General features: G+C 43.7%; 1 protein-coding gene across 1 annotated transcript in view; it reads right to left on the bottom strand.

Moving 5' to 3' along the window:
* Window positions 1-15,699, bottom strand: part of LOC107117956 (oncostatin-M-specific receptor subunit beta-like) — a 64,468-nt gene that overhangs the window by 38,028 nt on the left and 10,741 nt on the right. The window contains exons 2-4 of the mRNA XM_015420155.1: window positions 13,453-13,565; window positions 2,208-2,382; window positions 979-1,239 (exon numbers count right to left, since the gene is read on the bottom strand). Coding sequence (XP_015275641.1) covers window positions 979-1,239; window positions 2,208-2,382; window positions 13,453-13,565 — 549 coding nt within the window. The remainder of the gene's footprint in view (window positions 1-978; window positions 1,240-2,207; window positions 2,383-13,452; window positions 13,566-15,699) is intronic.

Below are 15,699 nucleotides of genomic sequence, written 5' to 3'. Positions count from 1 at the left end.
GGGGTGAGCGGTATATAAACTGAAGGAAATAAATAAATAAAATAATAAATAAATAAATAAATAAATAAATAAATAAAACCCCAGATTCAGTCCCTGGCATCTGTAGCTAAATGAACCGCTGGTTGCAGGGCTACAAAATATATATGAACGAAGCCTTGGAAAGCCACTGCCATGCAAAATAAATGACACTGGGCAAGACAGACCACCATCTGTTCAAATGCTGCCCCGTGAGTATCCCGTCACCCCCTCCCCAGCCAACATATGCGTAACAGTAATGATCTCTCTCTCTCTCTATGGATTTTTAAAAAAATTTAACAAGAGACAGGAAGCAAGAAGAACAGGACCGTGGTTCCCTGGCCGAGCAAAGAGAAGGAGAACTGGTGTATTTAGCTGTTGATAAAGATAGGCAAGAATTCAATACACTGAACAATCTCTATACAACCCTTCCTATGAGTAGTTTTAAGTTTCAGCATCAGAAAGTTAAAAGGGTCACCACACAAATTCCATAAGTGATCCAGCACATTTTTAAAAAATGACACGCTACCTTGGGGGCGGGATCTCGATTCTAGGCTGCACTCACAGTCAAGGTAATGTCAGCATATTTATCTCTTTACTGTCTGAGACATTGCTGTACTATCAGAGGGTAAGCCTAGACCTTTCTAGATGTTTTTATTAAGACACCGTGACAGGGTTGCCCGCTCTGAGTTGGGAAATACCAGGAGATTGGAGGGGGAGGTGCTGAGGAGAGAGGTGGGAAATAACTTCCAAAGTGGCCATTTTCTCCAGGTGAACTCGTCTCTATCGCCTGGAGATCAGTTATGATCCCAGGAGATCTCCAGCCACCACCTGGAGGTTGGCAGCCATAAGCAAGGATGGCACAGTGAATGATCTGGCCCGTACCCTTCAAATAAGTTCTTAGTGGCATAACACACACACACATACCACTCCTGGCAATAACACACAGCCTGTTCCACTTACGGGTCACAAAGACTGTCGTCCAAAGACGATCAGAGCCCTCGCAGTTCACTATAACTCCACCTGGTCTTGAAAGGGGGACGTTTTTTACAGTGAACACCATTCTTCGGTGGCTTGCCCCTCCTGAATATTTCTGGCTACCGAAGTTTAAAGATGATATCCTTTCTCCCTTTTTTCCAATGCAGCAAAAGGAGATGTCTGACCCTTCTTCAATGATCTGGTCACTTGGGGATATGTAAGACTTGGAATCTTCTGTGTCCAAACCTGTACAAAACAATGGAGCATAGACATAGACATAAATCTTGGTTACTGAACTCTGGTAAGGGGAATGCAGAGCTGGACAAGTACTAAGCGAGCTGGTAGTTGCTGCCAGTTCCTCTTATGTGAAAAAAAACTAAGGGGCTGCACTTGGGAATAGCATTGTGTTGGGGAGGAATTTACAGACATTGCCGCTTCTGATTCCCATGGAAACTTTAGCATGATTCCCAGCATTCCCTGTCACCTCAGCCAACCCGAAGCGGCCCGGCGGGAGCAGAATCAGCACCTAGGCCATGAGGGGGGGCATGAAACATGGGGAGGAATCCCATCCCCCCCCCTTACCGCAACATGTCTGGGAGCCTCTCTAAGCCCCAAGCAGCTCCCAGCCTAGAAACCCTGGACACTCTTAGCGGCCTCCCGTACAAAAACTGACCAGGGCCAACCCTGCTTAGCTTCCAAGATCTTACAAGATTGGGCTAGCCTGAGCCACCCAAGTCAGGGCTTCCTTTACCCATTGACAGGTTGTTGCTGGGTTTTTTTGCCCAGGAGTACAAGTCAGCCTGAAGTGTTACCTCACCAAAACCAACAATAATTTCTGCTGTCCATGACAGAATGTCAGGGGTAGGAAAACCGAGGCTAAGGCTTTCTCAAGGCCGCGAGTGCACTGAAGATTGGCTTTGAAGTGAGGTTTTTAAATGCAGGGCCAAAAACTGTGATTAACAGTTAAGGAGAAAAACAGAACTGAATGGGACCATCACAGAGCCGTATAGCACAAGCTAAAATTACACCAATCAGTTCTGCACTCAGAGTAAGAAAGTGTTATCCAAAGGCTAATTTTGTTCTCTGGAAAACTACACGCTGATACCAAGAAATGAAGATGCCTTCCACAGAAAAGAATTACGCAACATCAGCTCTGGTGTATCACAGAGGGCTAAGGCTGTATTGCCTGCTTTACACTGGCAAGCTTTGCGTACCTTTCACTTTCTTCGACTGAGTCCAGTCACTACAAGATTCAGACAATGGTACATCTTCGCTTATCACCAAACTCCGGATTCTTACAGCATACGACATACACTCCATAGGTTCCCTGGCAACCCAACTCCATCGTATCGGTCGATTTGATTTGTTGAGAGTTGTTGTGTAATTCTCCTAAAAGTAAACAGTGAAGAAGAACTCTGAATGCTGAGGCAATATTGAGAGCCACTGTGATATAGTGGTTAAGAGTGCCTGATTAGAATAGGAGAGACCAGGTTCGAATCCTCACTCGTGCCATAGATGCTCGCCGGGTGACCTTGGGGCCAGTCACACTCTCTCAGCCTAACGTACCTCGCAGGCTTGCTGTCAGGGTAAAATGGAAAAGAGAATGGTGTAAGCTGCTTTGGATCCCCACTGGGGAGAAAGGGAGGGTACAAATGAATTAAATAAGTAAATACAAATGCATTGTTACGATTTCACTATCTCTATTTTTTTAAAAAAATGTAAACTAGGGACTCAGGGACTCAGAGCAGGTTTGGGCCTTCTCTCAACTTGTATCCATACCGTGTGACTATTAAGTATTCCAGACAAATTTTGTGAAGGTCAGAAATCTCAAGACATACCCATGACTGTTGATAGTCACCCACCATGATGTTAGTAGCCACTTGCGTATGTTTGAAAAGTGGAAGAAACAGGCTAAACTGCTAAACAAACAACAAATAAAAGCTTGCTATATCCTACACGTGTTGTTTGGTCTGTATGAAAGCTTTTAAATCCAATAGCAAAAGGGAATATATTGCAAAAGGAAAGCTGGAGGACATATGTAATTTATTTCAGCAATCGCAAGCACAGTTCCCGGCTCTGACCTCATTGTTCAAAAGAAGGAAACCTGGTTCCCATTGAAGTCTCTGGGTGTTGTACTACTCACTTCAAAACAATCTTTTAAAAAGGGCAAAAAGGGCCCGCTCAGAAATGTTTTTCACCCAAGGACAATACCACTTCACTGAAAGCAGGGGTCATTTCGTAGAAAAAGAGCTAGGGGGACTCATTAGCATAACTCATTAGCACACGCCATCCCCCCTGACATCACCGGAAGTGTGTCCTCCCCACAGCCGGCGGCGACCTCCAGCGGGCACCAGCAGGGAGCTCCAGGCCCCGCCCTCCCACACCTCACCCGGGGGGATGGCGTCCCCCCGCGTTCCCCCCCCCAAATGACCCCTGACTGAAAGCATTCAGACTCCCAGCTGCCAAGCTCTGGTCTACAAAACAGTGGGCTGAGCTAATAGAATGGGCAGGATCGCTTCAGATTTTAATTTGGAGAAGAAGAAGAGATTGGATTTATACCCCGCCCTTCATTACCCAGAGGAGTGTCAGAGTGTCTTACAGGTAGGTGGGGCTGAGAGAGCTCTTTCAAGGACGGCTCTTGAGAGAACAGCTCTGAGCTTGTAACTGACCCAATGTCACACCAGCAGCTGCATGTGGAGGCGTGGGGAATCAAACCCAGTTCTCCCAGATTAGAGTCCACACTCCTAACCACTGTACCAAACTTCTTCTCCTCTTTGTGTTCAAAACCCCCTATAAACAGAAGACCAGGCAAATGACTATGTTCGAATCTTTGTCCTCAATCTGCTGTTTTGCGGGACACTTTTTTTTAAAAAATGCAAGGGATAGTTCAAACATGGCATTCCCTGCCCATAGTCTTAAATGGCATGATGCCAGTCTTTTCACTGATGTGCAGTAAAGCAGGGTTTTAGTTCTGTCCTGTGATTAAAAAAAAAGACTTTAGAGAACTCACTCATAGAGAGAGAAAGTGGAAATCAAGAAACACTAAAATCAAAACAGCAGCCACAGCCATTGCAGATCAGGTTCCTGGGAGTCAAATAAGGTGAATCATGAGAGGGCTTCCTGTTTTCCCAGGGCTCTAATGAGACCCCATTAATCCAGATTTCACTTTCAGCTTTTTCTGTATTTCATCCCTTGTGGGAGTGGGAGGGGCAGGTGAGGTCATTTCAAGAAGTGAGTTCCAGCAAGGTGAATAATGCAGTTTGGCTGGTATTTGCTGGGAAAATGTCTGCAAGATGCTGTAGTATTAAATGACCTGGCATGGATGGAAGCTAAGTAGGGTCAGCTCTGGTTCATATTTGGATGGGAGATCACCAAAGAAGGCAAGGGCAAGGAACCTCTCAACATCTCATGCCTTGAAGGGTCACCATAAGTCGGCTGTGATTTGACAGCACTTTCCAACACCAATGTGAAATAGATTTGTATTCATATTACTTGGGGGTACTAATGCTATGGGAACGAGTAAAGGAGGCTACTACCGGTAGTATTTAGTACATTCGGACTTCTATTAATACATTCTTCCAAAAAACTGAAGCCAACAATGTTTAAATGAGCTTGACTATTAGCCCGTGATCTTAATAGGTTTCCAGCAGCAATGGCAGCAACCCTTGCAGAAAAAAATAATAATCAGGGGACATAAGGATCAGTGGTGCAGACTGAGACTAAATTATCTATTAATGTGGTCTACTGATTGTGGAGAACCACATTTGCAAATCGAATCCATCAAAAGAGCCACATGGCTAGTGTATGCCCTGTGCACCACCCCAAACACTGACAAACAATAATGCATAATTATAAGTGGGGTATCCATGGGGACTTGACGTGGGGGGGATCTCATTTTCCCCTCCACAACCCAGCCTCTCCCCTTTCCCTGCTTCCTTCTCTCCCTCCCATCAGCCACCCAACCTACCTTTATCTGTTAACAGAAGTGTCTTCATAGGAAATTAAGTCTGGATCCAACCCAACATTTTACAAATGACTTTTTAAGATATGGGCTGTGTATTTGCTATTTTAAAAAGTCAATTAATATATTTGCTATTACTCTTGTTGTCTATTTATGCAACTATGTAAGAATTGAGCCATTGGATTTGCACTATTATATTGTTAAGGGCTTCATGGAACAAAGGAAGGGGAGGATATAAACCATTGTTCTGAAAAATCCGCTACTGAGGTTGCTTGGTGGCCTCCTCCTATAGAATAAACCAAAAAAAGGCCAGATTAGACCCATCAAATGCTCCGCTCTCACATTCCGGGTCACACAGCAGGAGGGCACCAACGACTGTGCCAGCTGTCTTGCCCTTTGCTCCCTAAGGGGGAATCACAAGTATTTTTCAAAATTCTTCCAAAAAAGGACATGTGGTGATGGACAAAACAGACCAGTTGCTAGAAAATCTGGGAGTGGATTTCCCTCCGGAGCAAGGAAAAGAGGCACTGAATTGGACTGGTGTGCGCATGCCATTTCGTTCAATACGGGTTGCCAACTGGCCTGGACAAAAATGTCCCACTCCCTTTGAAAGGGGCTTAGTGTGTGGGAAAGGGCATCTGAAGCCTCCTGCGGCACGGATGTGTAAATAATCTCATCTGGTTAAAAAAAAAAAATCCCAGTAAGAGGGCAGGACTTTTTCCCTCTAGGTTGATGACAGTCCTATTCACGTGTTTAACTGATCGGCCCTTCTCTGGAATAAATCGTGTCTCGTTTCCTATCATTTCTTTTTGTTACCCAGAGGTGCTGCAAGAAACACGTCCTTTTAATGCAAAAGAAGATGAAAGTGTGGGAGGAATAAATTTATTTATTATTTATTTATTTGTCTCGTTTATACCCCCACCCTCCCCGCAAAGCAAGCTCAGGGCAGCTTCCACTCAAGCATAAATAAATAAAGGAAGAACATTCCTGTGCATTTATAAAAGCTAAAGTAACAGGTTAAGCATTGTGATTAGAGTGCATTAAGAACCCTGGCTACAAACACAGGAAAGAAAAGAGAGGCCGTGGAGAGAAGCGATGGCTCAGTCATAGACCAATTGCTTGGCTCGCAGAAGGTCCCAAATTCAATCCCCGGCATCTCCAGTTGAAAAGACCAGGTGATGTGAAAGACCTCTGCCTGAGAGGCTGGAGAGTCACTGCCGTTCTGAGTAGACAGTAACGACCTTGGTGAACCAATGTTCTGATTCAGTATAAGAGAGCTTAGTGCGTTCAAAAGAGGTCTTTCCCTGGCTTGCATTCAAATGCAGTCTCCTAGAAGTACAGTACAACTCTTGCTGTGCCAGCCAGAGAAGACAGCACTGGGTTAGATGGACCACTGGTCTGATCAGTGTCCAAAACACTGGGGAAGAAGGAAATGGGCACACCTTAGCAGGGTCCAGGAAGATCCATCCAGCATTGTAATCATACAGTCATGAAAAATTATGCTTAAACACAGGATCTGAGTCAGAGACTTTTGTGTACAAAAAGCAGCTGCGGCTCAGCACATGCTTAGCTGTAGAAGGTCCCACATTCAGTTCTTGGTATCAGCAGCTAGAATGCTTTCAAGTAGCACAGCTACAGAGACCTTCCTCTGACTGAACTATGTGCACCAGAAAGGGACGTGGCAGAAGGAGGAGGAGAAGTTCTTTTTTATACCCTGCTTTTCACTACACTAAAGGAGCTGCGGTGGCTCAAGTGGTTAAGACGCTGAACTGCAGGCTGTGGAAGGTCAGTAGTTCAGCAGTTCAAGACCCGGGTGCCGCAAGACGGAGTGAGCTCCCGTCTCTAGTTCCAGCTCCTGCCAACCTAGCAGTTCGAAAGCAAGAAACTGCAAGTAGATAAATAGGTACCACTTCGGTGGGAAGGTAACAGCGTTCCGTGCACCTTGGTGTTTAGTCATGCCGGCCACATGGAAACGTCTTCGGACAGCGCTGGCTCTTCGGCTTTGAAACGGAGATGAGCACTGCAACCCTAGAGTCAGATTCGACTGGCTTTCGAGCAAGGGAACCTTTACCTTTACCTTTTCACTACCCTAAGGAGTCTCAGAGGGGCTTACGATCTCCTTCCCTTCCTCTCCCCAAAACAGACACCCTGTGAGGTAGGTGGGGCTCAGAGAGTTCTGAGAGAACTGTGACTGGCCTAAGGCCACCCAGCAGATTTCATGTGGAAAAGTGGGGAATCAAACCCAGCTCTCTAGACCACTATACCGGCTCTTAACCACTATACAACTACAGAGCACATATTTATTTGGAGATCGGCCTTACTTAGTTCAATGGTAATGCTTCACATGCAAAACTGTACAAAAATCAAGGCTTGATTTTTGTACAGTTTTGTATACAATGTTCCAAAAATGTTTGGTATCTCATGGTGAAATTTCTTATATAATCTTTTTTTGAATTTATTTAAATATTGTTTAAAAGAATTATTTTACACAGTTCTATTCTAATTAATACTTCCTTACTGTGTAACTCTGTTGTTGTTTTGAGTGATAACTACCTGGAGGTTGGCAATCTTATATAAGAAGAGCAGAACAGATTGAATTTATAGCCCAACAGGAGATCTCCAGCCACCACCTGGAGATCTTAATCATACACAACTGTGTAAAATAATTATTTTAAGCAACATCTAAATAGATTCAAACAAATTTATATAAGAAATTTCACCATGTGATACCAAACATTTTTGGAATATTGCATGCAAAACTGTACAAAAATCAAGGCTTGATTTTTGTACAGTTTTGTATACAATGTTCCAAAAATGTTTGGTATCTCATGGTGAAATTTCTTATATAATCTTTTTTTGAATTTATTTAAATATTGTTTAAAAGAATTATTTTACACAGTTCTATTCTAATTAATACTTCCTTACTGTGTAACTCTGTTGTTGTTTTGAGTGATAACTACCTGGAGGTTGGCAATCTTATATAAGAAGAGCAGAACAGATTGAATTTATAGCCCAACCTTCACTACCTAGAGGAGTCTCAGAGTGGCTTACAATCTCCTTTCCCTTCCCCTCCCCACAACAGACACCCTGTGAGGTAGGTGGGGCTGAGAGAGCTCTCTTGAGAACTGCCCTTGAGAGAACAGCTCTGAAAGAACTTATGACTGACCCAAGGTCACACCAGCAGCTGCATGTGGAGGAGTGGGGAATCAAACCTGGTTCTCCCAGATTAGAGTCTGTCCTCTTAACCATTACACCAAACTGGCTCCACCTTTAGGTTTGTGTGTTTGTTTTACATTAATACACATGTGGTTTGTTTTAAATTGATTCAGGAAGCTTCTTATATTTGAGAAACTTGGTGTTCAGAAAGATACTTACATTCCAGACAACATTATTCGCTCCAGTTTGATTGATTTGGATGTTAAAAATCATTTGTTTTTCAGAGTTATATGCTTCGTCATTAACATCCCATTCCAGTAAAAGCTGCTGAAGATCTAGGTTCTTGGAAACATTAAGGAATGTAGGCGGAACCATGCTGTTGTCTTGTAAAGAAGAGAGAGGGTATGGGTTTCAAGCAGTTTTACAGGACAACATTTAGAATAAAAGAGCTTCATCAATTTTTATATAGCCTCTGAGTCTATATTTATTATTCTGGGAATTGTATTGGGGGAACAGCCTGTACTTTCTGAAATACGTCTGTTTTAACTCTGAAAGCAAACTCCTTAGAGTTCAATCCCAAGAACGCATTCCTGGGAACGAGCACCACTGAACAGACCCAAGTAGGATTCTGAACCGACTTGCTTACGATTGCTCCCTTAGACTGGCACACTCAACAACAAAATACCGTATGTTTTGGACCATAAGACGCACTTTTTCTTCCAAAAAAAGTGGGAGGAAAAGTGAGTGCGTCTTATGGACCGAAGGTTCAGAATATTTTTCCCCCTGTTTTCCTCCTTTAAAAACTAGGTGCGTCTTAAGGTCAGGTGCGTCTTATGGTCCGAAAAATACGGTATTTCTTATTGTTCATCTTCTCTGCCTTGCTCTTTTTGTGTCCTTTATATGAAAAGCTTCAATGGGCTATGCTTGGAAGCAACGAGTAACTTTCTGACCCTCGGTGCTGCAAAACTAATGAAAAGATGCCATGAAGTACGCTGCTGAAAAATGCCATGAAAACATAATACTGGGAATCTTCACTGAAACTATGGACTTGCAAGGGCACTGAAGGAATTAATCCCCCTCAACACTGGTAGAACTTTCTCCAACCTCCACCCATCCAGAGGCGAATTAAGACTTGTTGAGGCCATGCACAATGGTCAGGTCTAAGAGACCCTGCCCCCAAAGCATTACCCCAAAAAAGGGTAATTGAATAATTTTTAGTAATTTGTTTGTATTTAGAGGACTCTCATAATCTGAAGCCCTAAACTCCCTACTCACTCTTTCTTTCTCTCTCTCACTCTCTCTCTCTCCCCTTCCCTCCCCCTCTCAGTATTTACACTCATAAAATCAGAGTTTACATTTTTGTAGTATTAGTTGTCTCCGTTTGTGCCCCTCTTTAGGGAGTCAAGAAGGGTTTCTCCATATGTTATTTTTTCTTTTACATAAAAAAAACCTCAGACATTTTGTCACATATGAAGGTGCGACTGTGGTTTCAGGTACAGGCACACAGACTGAAACAATCCTACAACAAGTTATTAAGGTAGGACAATATTACTATCTCATCATAGACGGTGTACAGAAGCTAGAAGATGGCAGGCTGACTAAGGCCACAGAACAATGTATCAGCAAAGGCAACCTTTAACAGAATTATTCTGGTTCACAGTTCTGGCTACTACACTACATTAGCTTTCATAGTCTTTCATTATTTAACAATCCACCTGCGCAAAAGACTACATTTTATAGCTCTCTCTATCTCTTTTGTTGGGCATGTACTATTTTTAAAAAAGAAAGCATGCAGATATTTACCTTGGCTTTGTGATGGACAGAAACACGGTGCTATGTAGAGAAGGACTACCTGAAGTATCGAACGGTCCATTAGTTATTCCTGGAATAAACAAACGGTGAAAATATTACATCTATTCTGGTTGACTCTGATGCATGGATATTGTGTTTAATGTCTTTGGCATCCCTGGGCTTATTTTCAAATGATCCTTTTCCACATGCAAACTGAAATATATGCAGCAACTCACAGGTTGGCAGTCATACGATCAATGGAAAAGAATTCCCTGTCCCATCTACTGAACATAAATTACTCCTTCAAATGCTTCAGTACCTTACAGGGGGAAAATTCATTACCACATGCTGCAAACTGGCAATACAGGCAATTAACAGTGCAATCCTAACCAGATACACCATTCAAAATCCACTGAAAGAGTGCTCAAAAGGATGTAGTTCTGTTTATAAAGCACACAGTAAAAAACTACCTTCAAAAACTATTTGGGTGAGCTGCATTAGCAGCTTCTGAATCAAATGATATTCTTTCTTTTTTAAGTTCAGTGGAAAGGTTTTCTAAAATGCATAAATATTTATTTGCTCTCATACAGGAATTGCAATTAGCAAAATCAGGTCCAAAATGGATCAATCAGGATAGAATATCCAAATTTCATTCTGGTACAAATTGCGTAAAATTACTAAACAAGTATAATTAGATGAGATTGCTGATGATGGATGGGTAGATGAGTAATGGATAGATGGACAGATGATGATGATGATGATGATGATGATGATGATGAAGATAGACAGACAGACAGATAGATCTGCATCTACTGGACTGTTAAGTACGAGACTCAACATAGCTAGTGAACAGTGAATTAGCTTTATTAACGAAGTCAGAAGAAATCAGAACGAGACAAAAACATAGAGCAACAGGCTCTCTTTTAAACAGTCCGGGCTTGGGAGGCCACACCCACATGTCAGCTAACAACCAATAACTATTTACAAATAAGGTCCAATCAGAGTGCTTCCCTCCAAGACATTGCGCAGCTCTGACTGGTTTATTTACAATCCTGTTTAGAACTCAAGCATAACATAGTTTTCAATACATAACATGGACACCAGCCAGTTTTTATTAATTGGATATTTCTGAAGACAATATGTGTTGGTGATAGAAGATGTTTACTGGTGCACTTACTCATGGTCCTGTCCAGTAGTTGAACTGCTTTGGGGTTTGGTTATAAACTATATTGATTTTCTCTTAGACTCTGCATTTGTACTCCCTGCTGCAATCCTCATCGTGGCCGGCTTTCCCAATTCATGAAAGTTGCACTCAATGCAGAAACACGTGGATTTCGAGAGCAGGACTGCCAGAAGGCCCAGAGAAAAAAATGCCCTGCCCTTTTCACAGAAGTTGAATGTGTAGCAGGGAATACTTGAAGCTTTTCGTGTGTGTGTGTGTGTGCGCGCATGCACATTAAGTGCCGCCGAGTCGCTTCCAGCTTATGACAACCCTACAAATTAATGACCTCCAGGACATCCCATTGTTAACAGCCTTGCTCAGGTCTCGCAAACTGAGGGCCTCGGCTTCCTTTATTGAGTCACTCCATCTCATGCTCAGTCTTCCCCTTCTCCTGAGAGCCAACCTGGTCTAGTGGTTAAAAGCTGCAGACTCTAATCTGGTTTGATCCCCCACTCCTCCACATGAAGCCTGCTAGGCCAGTCACATTTCTCTCAGCCCTCTCTCAGCCCCACCTGCCTCACAAAGTGACTGTTGTGGGGACGGGAAGGGAAGGTGATTGTAAGCCGCTTTGAGACTCCTTAAGGTAGAGAAAAGTGGGGCACAAGAACCAACTCTTCTTCTGGTGCATTCAAGTTGTCTTAGCATTTCATAGCATGGACCTATAACATCCCATTACGCTTGTGGACATTTTTCTTTAGGGCTTGTTAGCAACCCTAGTTGGAAACAGCAGTGGCTCTGTCTTTGGGAGACTCTTTCTGAATCAACTTGTCTGCTGAGGAACTCCTGTGCATCTCTCATGCATTTGAGAAAATTCTAAAGTGCAGGTTATGAGGATGCAAGGACAGGCTATGAAGACTGCTGGACAGACCTAGTGGGCCTCTACAGCTGCACTGCATGGATTTCAGAGTGCACCATACCATATTTATACTTCACAAATGATAAGAGAGACATCCAGGGCTTTCTTTGTAGAAAAAGTCCAGCAGGAACTCATTAGCATAATAGGCCACACCCAAGAGCAGAAACTCATTAGCATATTAGGCCACACCCCTGACAGCACAGCTCATTAGCACATTAGGCCGCACCCACATGTTACCAGAAGTGTGGTCATCCAGCCACACCCACCTTTTGCTTCTTATTCTGTTTACCTTGTTTGTTGTCAAAACCCAGGGCCTTTTTTTGTAGCAGGAACTCCTTTGCATGTTAGGCCACACACCCCTAATGTAGCCAATCCTAATGAGTTTCTGCTCTTGGGTGTGGCCTATTATGCTAACGAGTTCCTGCTGGGCATGGCCAACTCAGGAGCCAGCCGGAACTCCGTTCCTGTGCGTTCCTGCTCAAAAATAGCCCTAGAGACAATCCTTGTGGACTTACAAACACTAGTGCCTAGGCTCTCCTTTTTCCTATACAAAATTCAGAAAGCTGTCCTCTTGCTGATATATGCTACATTCATTTACTCTGCAATGGCTTCTGACGCAGGGTGTATTAAGCTGACCACAAGAGTTTCCTTTTTAAAAAAGTGTTTTGTTCAAAGCAATGCTGACTCTCACAGTGGATTGGCCTGTACTGAACTGCTATTCATACACCATCAGCAACATTTGCTATCTGGCTAGGTAATGACAGGAGGAAGGAAGAGAAACAAGCGGCATTTAAAAAAGAAAGATTTCCTCAAAAATGTTCCCAAAAGGCAAAATACGTTTTACTGGGAAAGGAGAAACGGAAATACATTTTGTCCCTGGTAAACAGGGTTACTGGAGCATCTGGAGATCAGTAGTAGGGAAGAAGAAGAAGAAGAAGAAGAAGAAGAAGAAGAAGAAGAAGAAGAAGAAGAAGAAGAAGAAGAAGAAGAAGAAGAAGAAGAAGAAGAAGAAGAAGAAGAAGAAGAAGAGGAAGAGGAAGAGGAAGAGGAAGAGGAAGAAGAAGAGGAAAAGGAGGAAGAGGAAGAAGAAGAAGAGGAAGAGGAGGAGGAGGAGGAGGAAGGAGGAGGAGGAGGTTGGATTTATACCCCACCCTTCACTACCCGAAGGAGTCTGAGAGTGGCTTACAATCTCCTTTCCCTTCCCCTCCCCACAACAGACACTCTGTGAGGTAGGTGGGGTTGAGGGAGCTCTTTCAGAACAGCTCTGACAGAACTATGGCCTGCCAAAGGTCATCCAGTAGCTGCAAGTGGAGGAGTGGGGAATCAAACCCAGTTCTCCCAGATTAGAGTTCGCGCATTTAACCACTACACCAGTCTACTACCCGACCAGGTTCTTGGGAGGAGAGGTGGGATGGAAATGTAATGGGAAGATAATAGTGATGACACCCAGTCCAATTTGGCTCTTTTGCTTACCAGGAAAGTTACCCGCAGGGTAATTTTCTCCAGAGGACTGCTGGTGGCCAGGAGCCTGTCGAGTTGAGCACTAGCAATGTTTGGCAGCATTTGAGGGGCTGCTTGGCTTGGACCTGTACAGTAGAGGTGACAGCAGGTGTAGGGTCAATATACAACCTGTGCTGTGCCAGCTACACTGGCTTCCAGTGGAATACCGAGTTGGGTTCAAGGTTCTGGTATTGACCTTTAAGGCCTTAAGCGGTCAGGGACCAATGTACCAATGTATCTATGGGAAGGTCTCCTCCAGTATGTTCCCAGGAGAGCCTTGCACTCTTCAGATGACAGCCTGTTGATCCGTGGCCCTAGGGATGTCCAGCTGTCCTCGACCAGGGTCAGGGCCTTTTCGGTCCTGGCCCCGACCTGGTGGAACTCTCTGCCAAATAACATCAGGGCCCTGTGGGATCTTATGCAATTCTGCAGGGCCAGTAAGGCAGAGGTGTTCTGTCAGGCTTTTGGTTGAGGGTAGCAAAGGTTTCCTTATTGGCTGGCACCCTTCCCCCCCACCACCACCTTTTGTTCTGAATTCCACTTTCCCCTGCCCGGAAAATTGGCCGGTAGTCCAGAATTGGGATCAAAAATATTATAGGATGCCATCTTGGATTTTTTTTATCCTGAATTTAAATTTTTATTAAGTTGTATATTGAATGTTAATGTTTTGTATATTTTACGGCATGAAGCTCCTTTGTACATCACCCAGAGCCCAGGGTAAGCTGGGATAGGGCGATTAATAAATTGAATTAATAACAATGACAACAACAATAAAGAAGAATTTATAAGCAAAATTTGTGAAACAGCAGAGATGGATAATCTAACTTCAGCTTTGAGAGGACAAAACGGAATGGCTTGTGAAAAAACGTGGTCCAAATTTTATAAGTGGACTGAAGAAAATCATATCTGATTTCCACAGGCATACAACCGAAATGGAACAATGAACTACATGCTTTATTCTATGCAAAGATCTCTATATATAAACTATAAGGTGTGGAAAAAAAAAATAACTGATTAATGTATGAGGTTAAGAATTACATATAAGAAGAATGTATATTATTCCCCATTTATATGTTCATTTGTCTTTTATAAAATAAAAAATGATATGGAAAAAACAACAACAATGGCAATAATAATTGCCCCCTTCAGTACCACTGCTAGCCAGGTGCAGGCTAAAAAACCTCTGTGGGTGTTGCTAGAACCACAGAAGAGAAGAGAGAGAGATTGGATTTATACCCCGTCCTTCACTTGGAGTCTCAGAGCGGCTTACAAACTCCTTTCCCTTCCCCTCCCCACAACAGACACCCTGTGAGGTGGGTGGGGCTGAGAGAGCTCTGACAGAAACTGCTCTTTTTCAAGGACAACCCTGACAGAGCTTGTGACTGACCCAAGGTCACATCAGCAGGTGCAAGTGGAGGAGTGGGGAATCAAACCCGGTTCTCCCAGATTAGAGTCCGCACACTTAACCACTACATCAGACTGGTTCTCTCAGAGCGGCTTACAGTCTCCTTTACCTTCCCCTCCCCACAACAGACACCCTGTGAGGTGGGTGGGGCTGAGAGAACTCTGACACAAACTGCTCTTTTTCAAGGACAACCCTGACAGAGCTTGTGACTGACCCAAGGTCACATCAGCAGGTGCAAGTGGAGGAGTGGGAAATCAAACCCGGTTCTCCCAGATTAGAGTCCGCACACTTAACCACTACACCAAACTGGTCATTCAGCTTGCTCGAGGGCCATCATGACATCCCTGTTCACCCCCAATGCTGCTGGTGGAAAGTGCGATCAAGTCACAGCCAACTTATGGCAATTGCATAGCGTTTTCAAGGCAAGACACACAGAGAGGTGGTTTTTGCCATTGCCTCCCTCTGTGTAGCAACCTTCGATTTCCTTGGTGGTCTACCATCCAAACACTAACCAAGGTCAACCCTTCTTAGGTTCGGAGATCTGACAAGATCAGGCTAACTTGGCCATAGAGTTCAGTACTCGCCTTCGAAACCGCCTGCATTATCTAAAGACTGCAGCCAGAAAGAACCATTCCCGTGTTTGTTCTCTTCTTTATTTACAGTAACCCTTTATTTGCAGCAACGTCCAACATTTCTGCTAAAGAGTAAAATTATGTTCCCTTGCATACTGTGCCACTATGCAGACAGTAAGACCGCTCTGTAAGTAAGACCTCTGAAGGGGTGTGTGACAGCGAATTGCTTGTCCTGTTTATAGA

The sequence above is a fragment of the Gekko japonicus genome, unplaced genomic scaffold (assembly GCF_001447785.1).
Source record: "Gekko japonicus isolate JY-2015 unplaced genomic scaffold, Gekko_japonicus_V1.1 scaffold86, whole genome shotgun sequence".
In the NCBI taxonomy this organism is placed as follows: domain Eukaryota; kingdom Metazoa; phylum Chordata; class Lepidosauria; order Squamata; family Gekkonidae; genus Gekko; species Gekko japonicus.
Note: the sequence above shows the minus strand (reverse complement) of the source record. Positions and strands in the feature narration are given on the sequence as shown.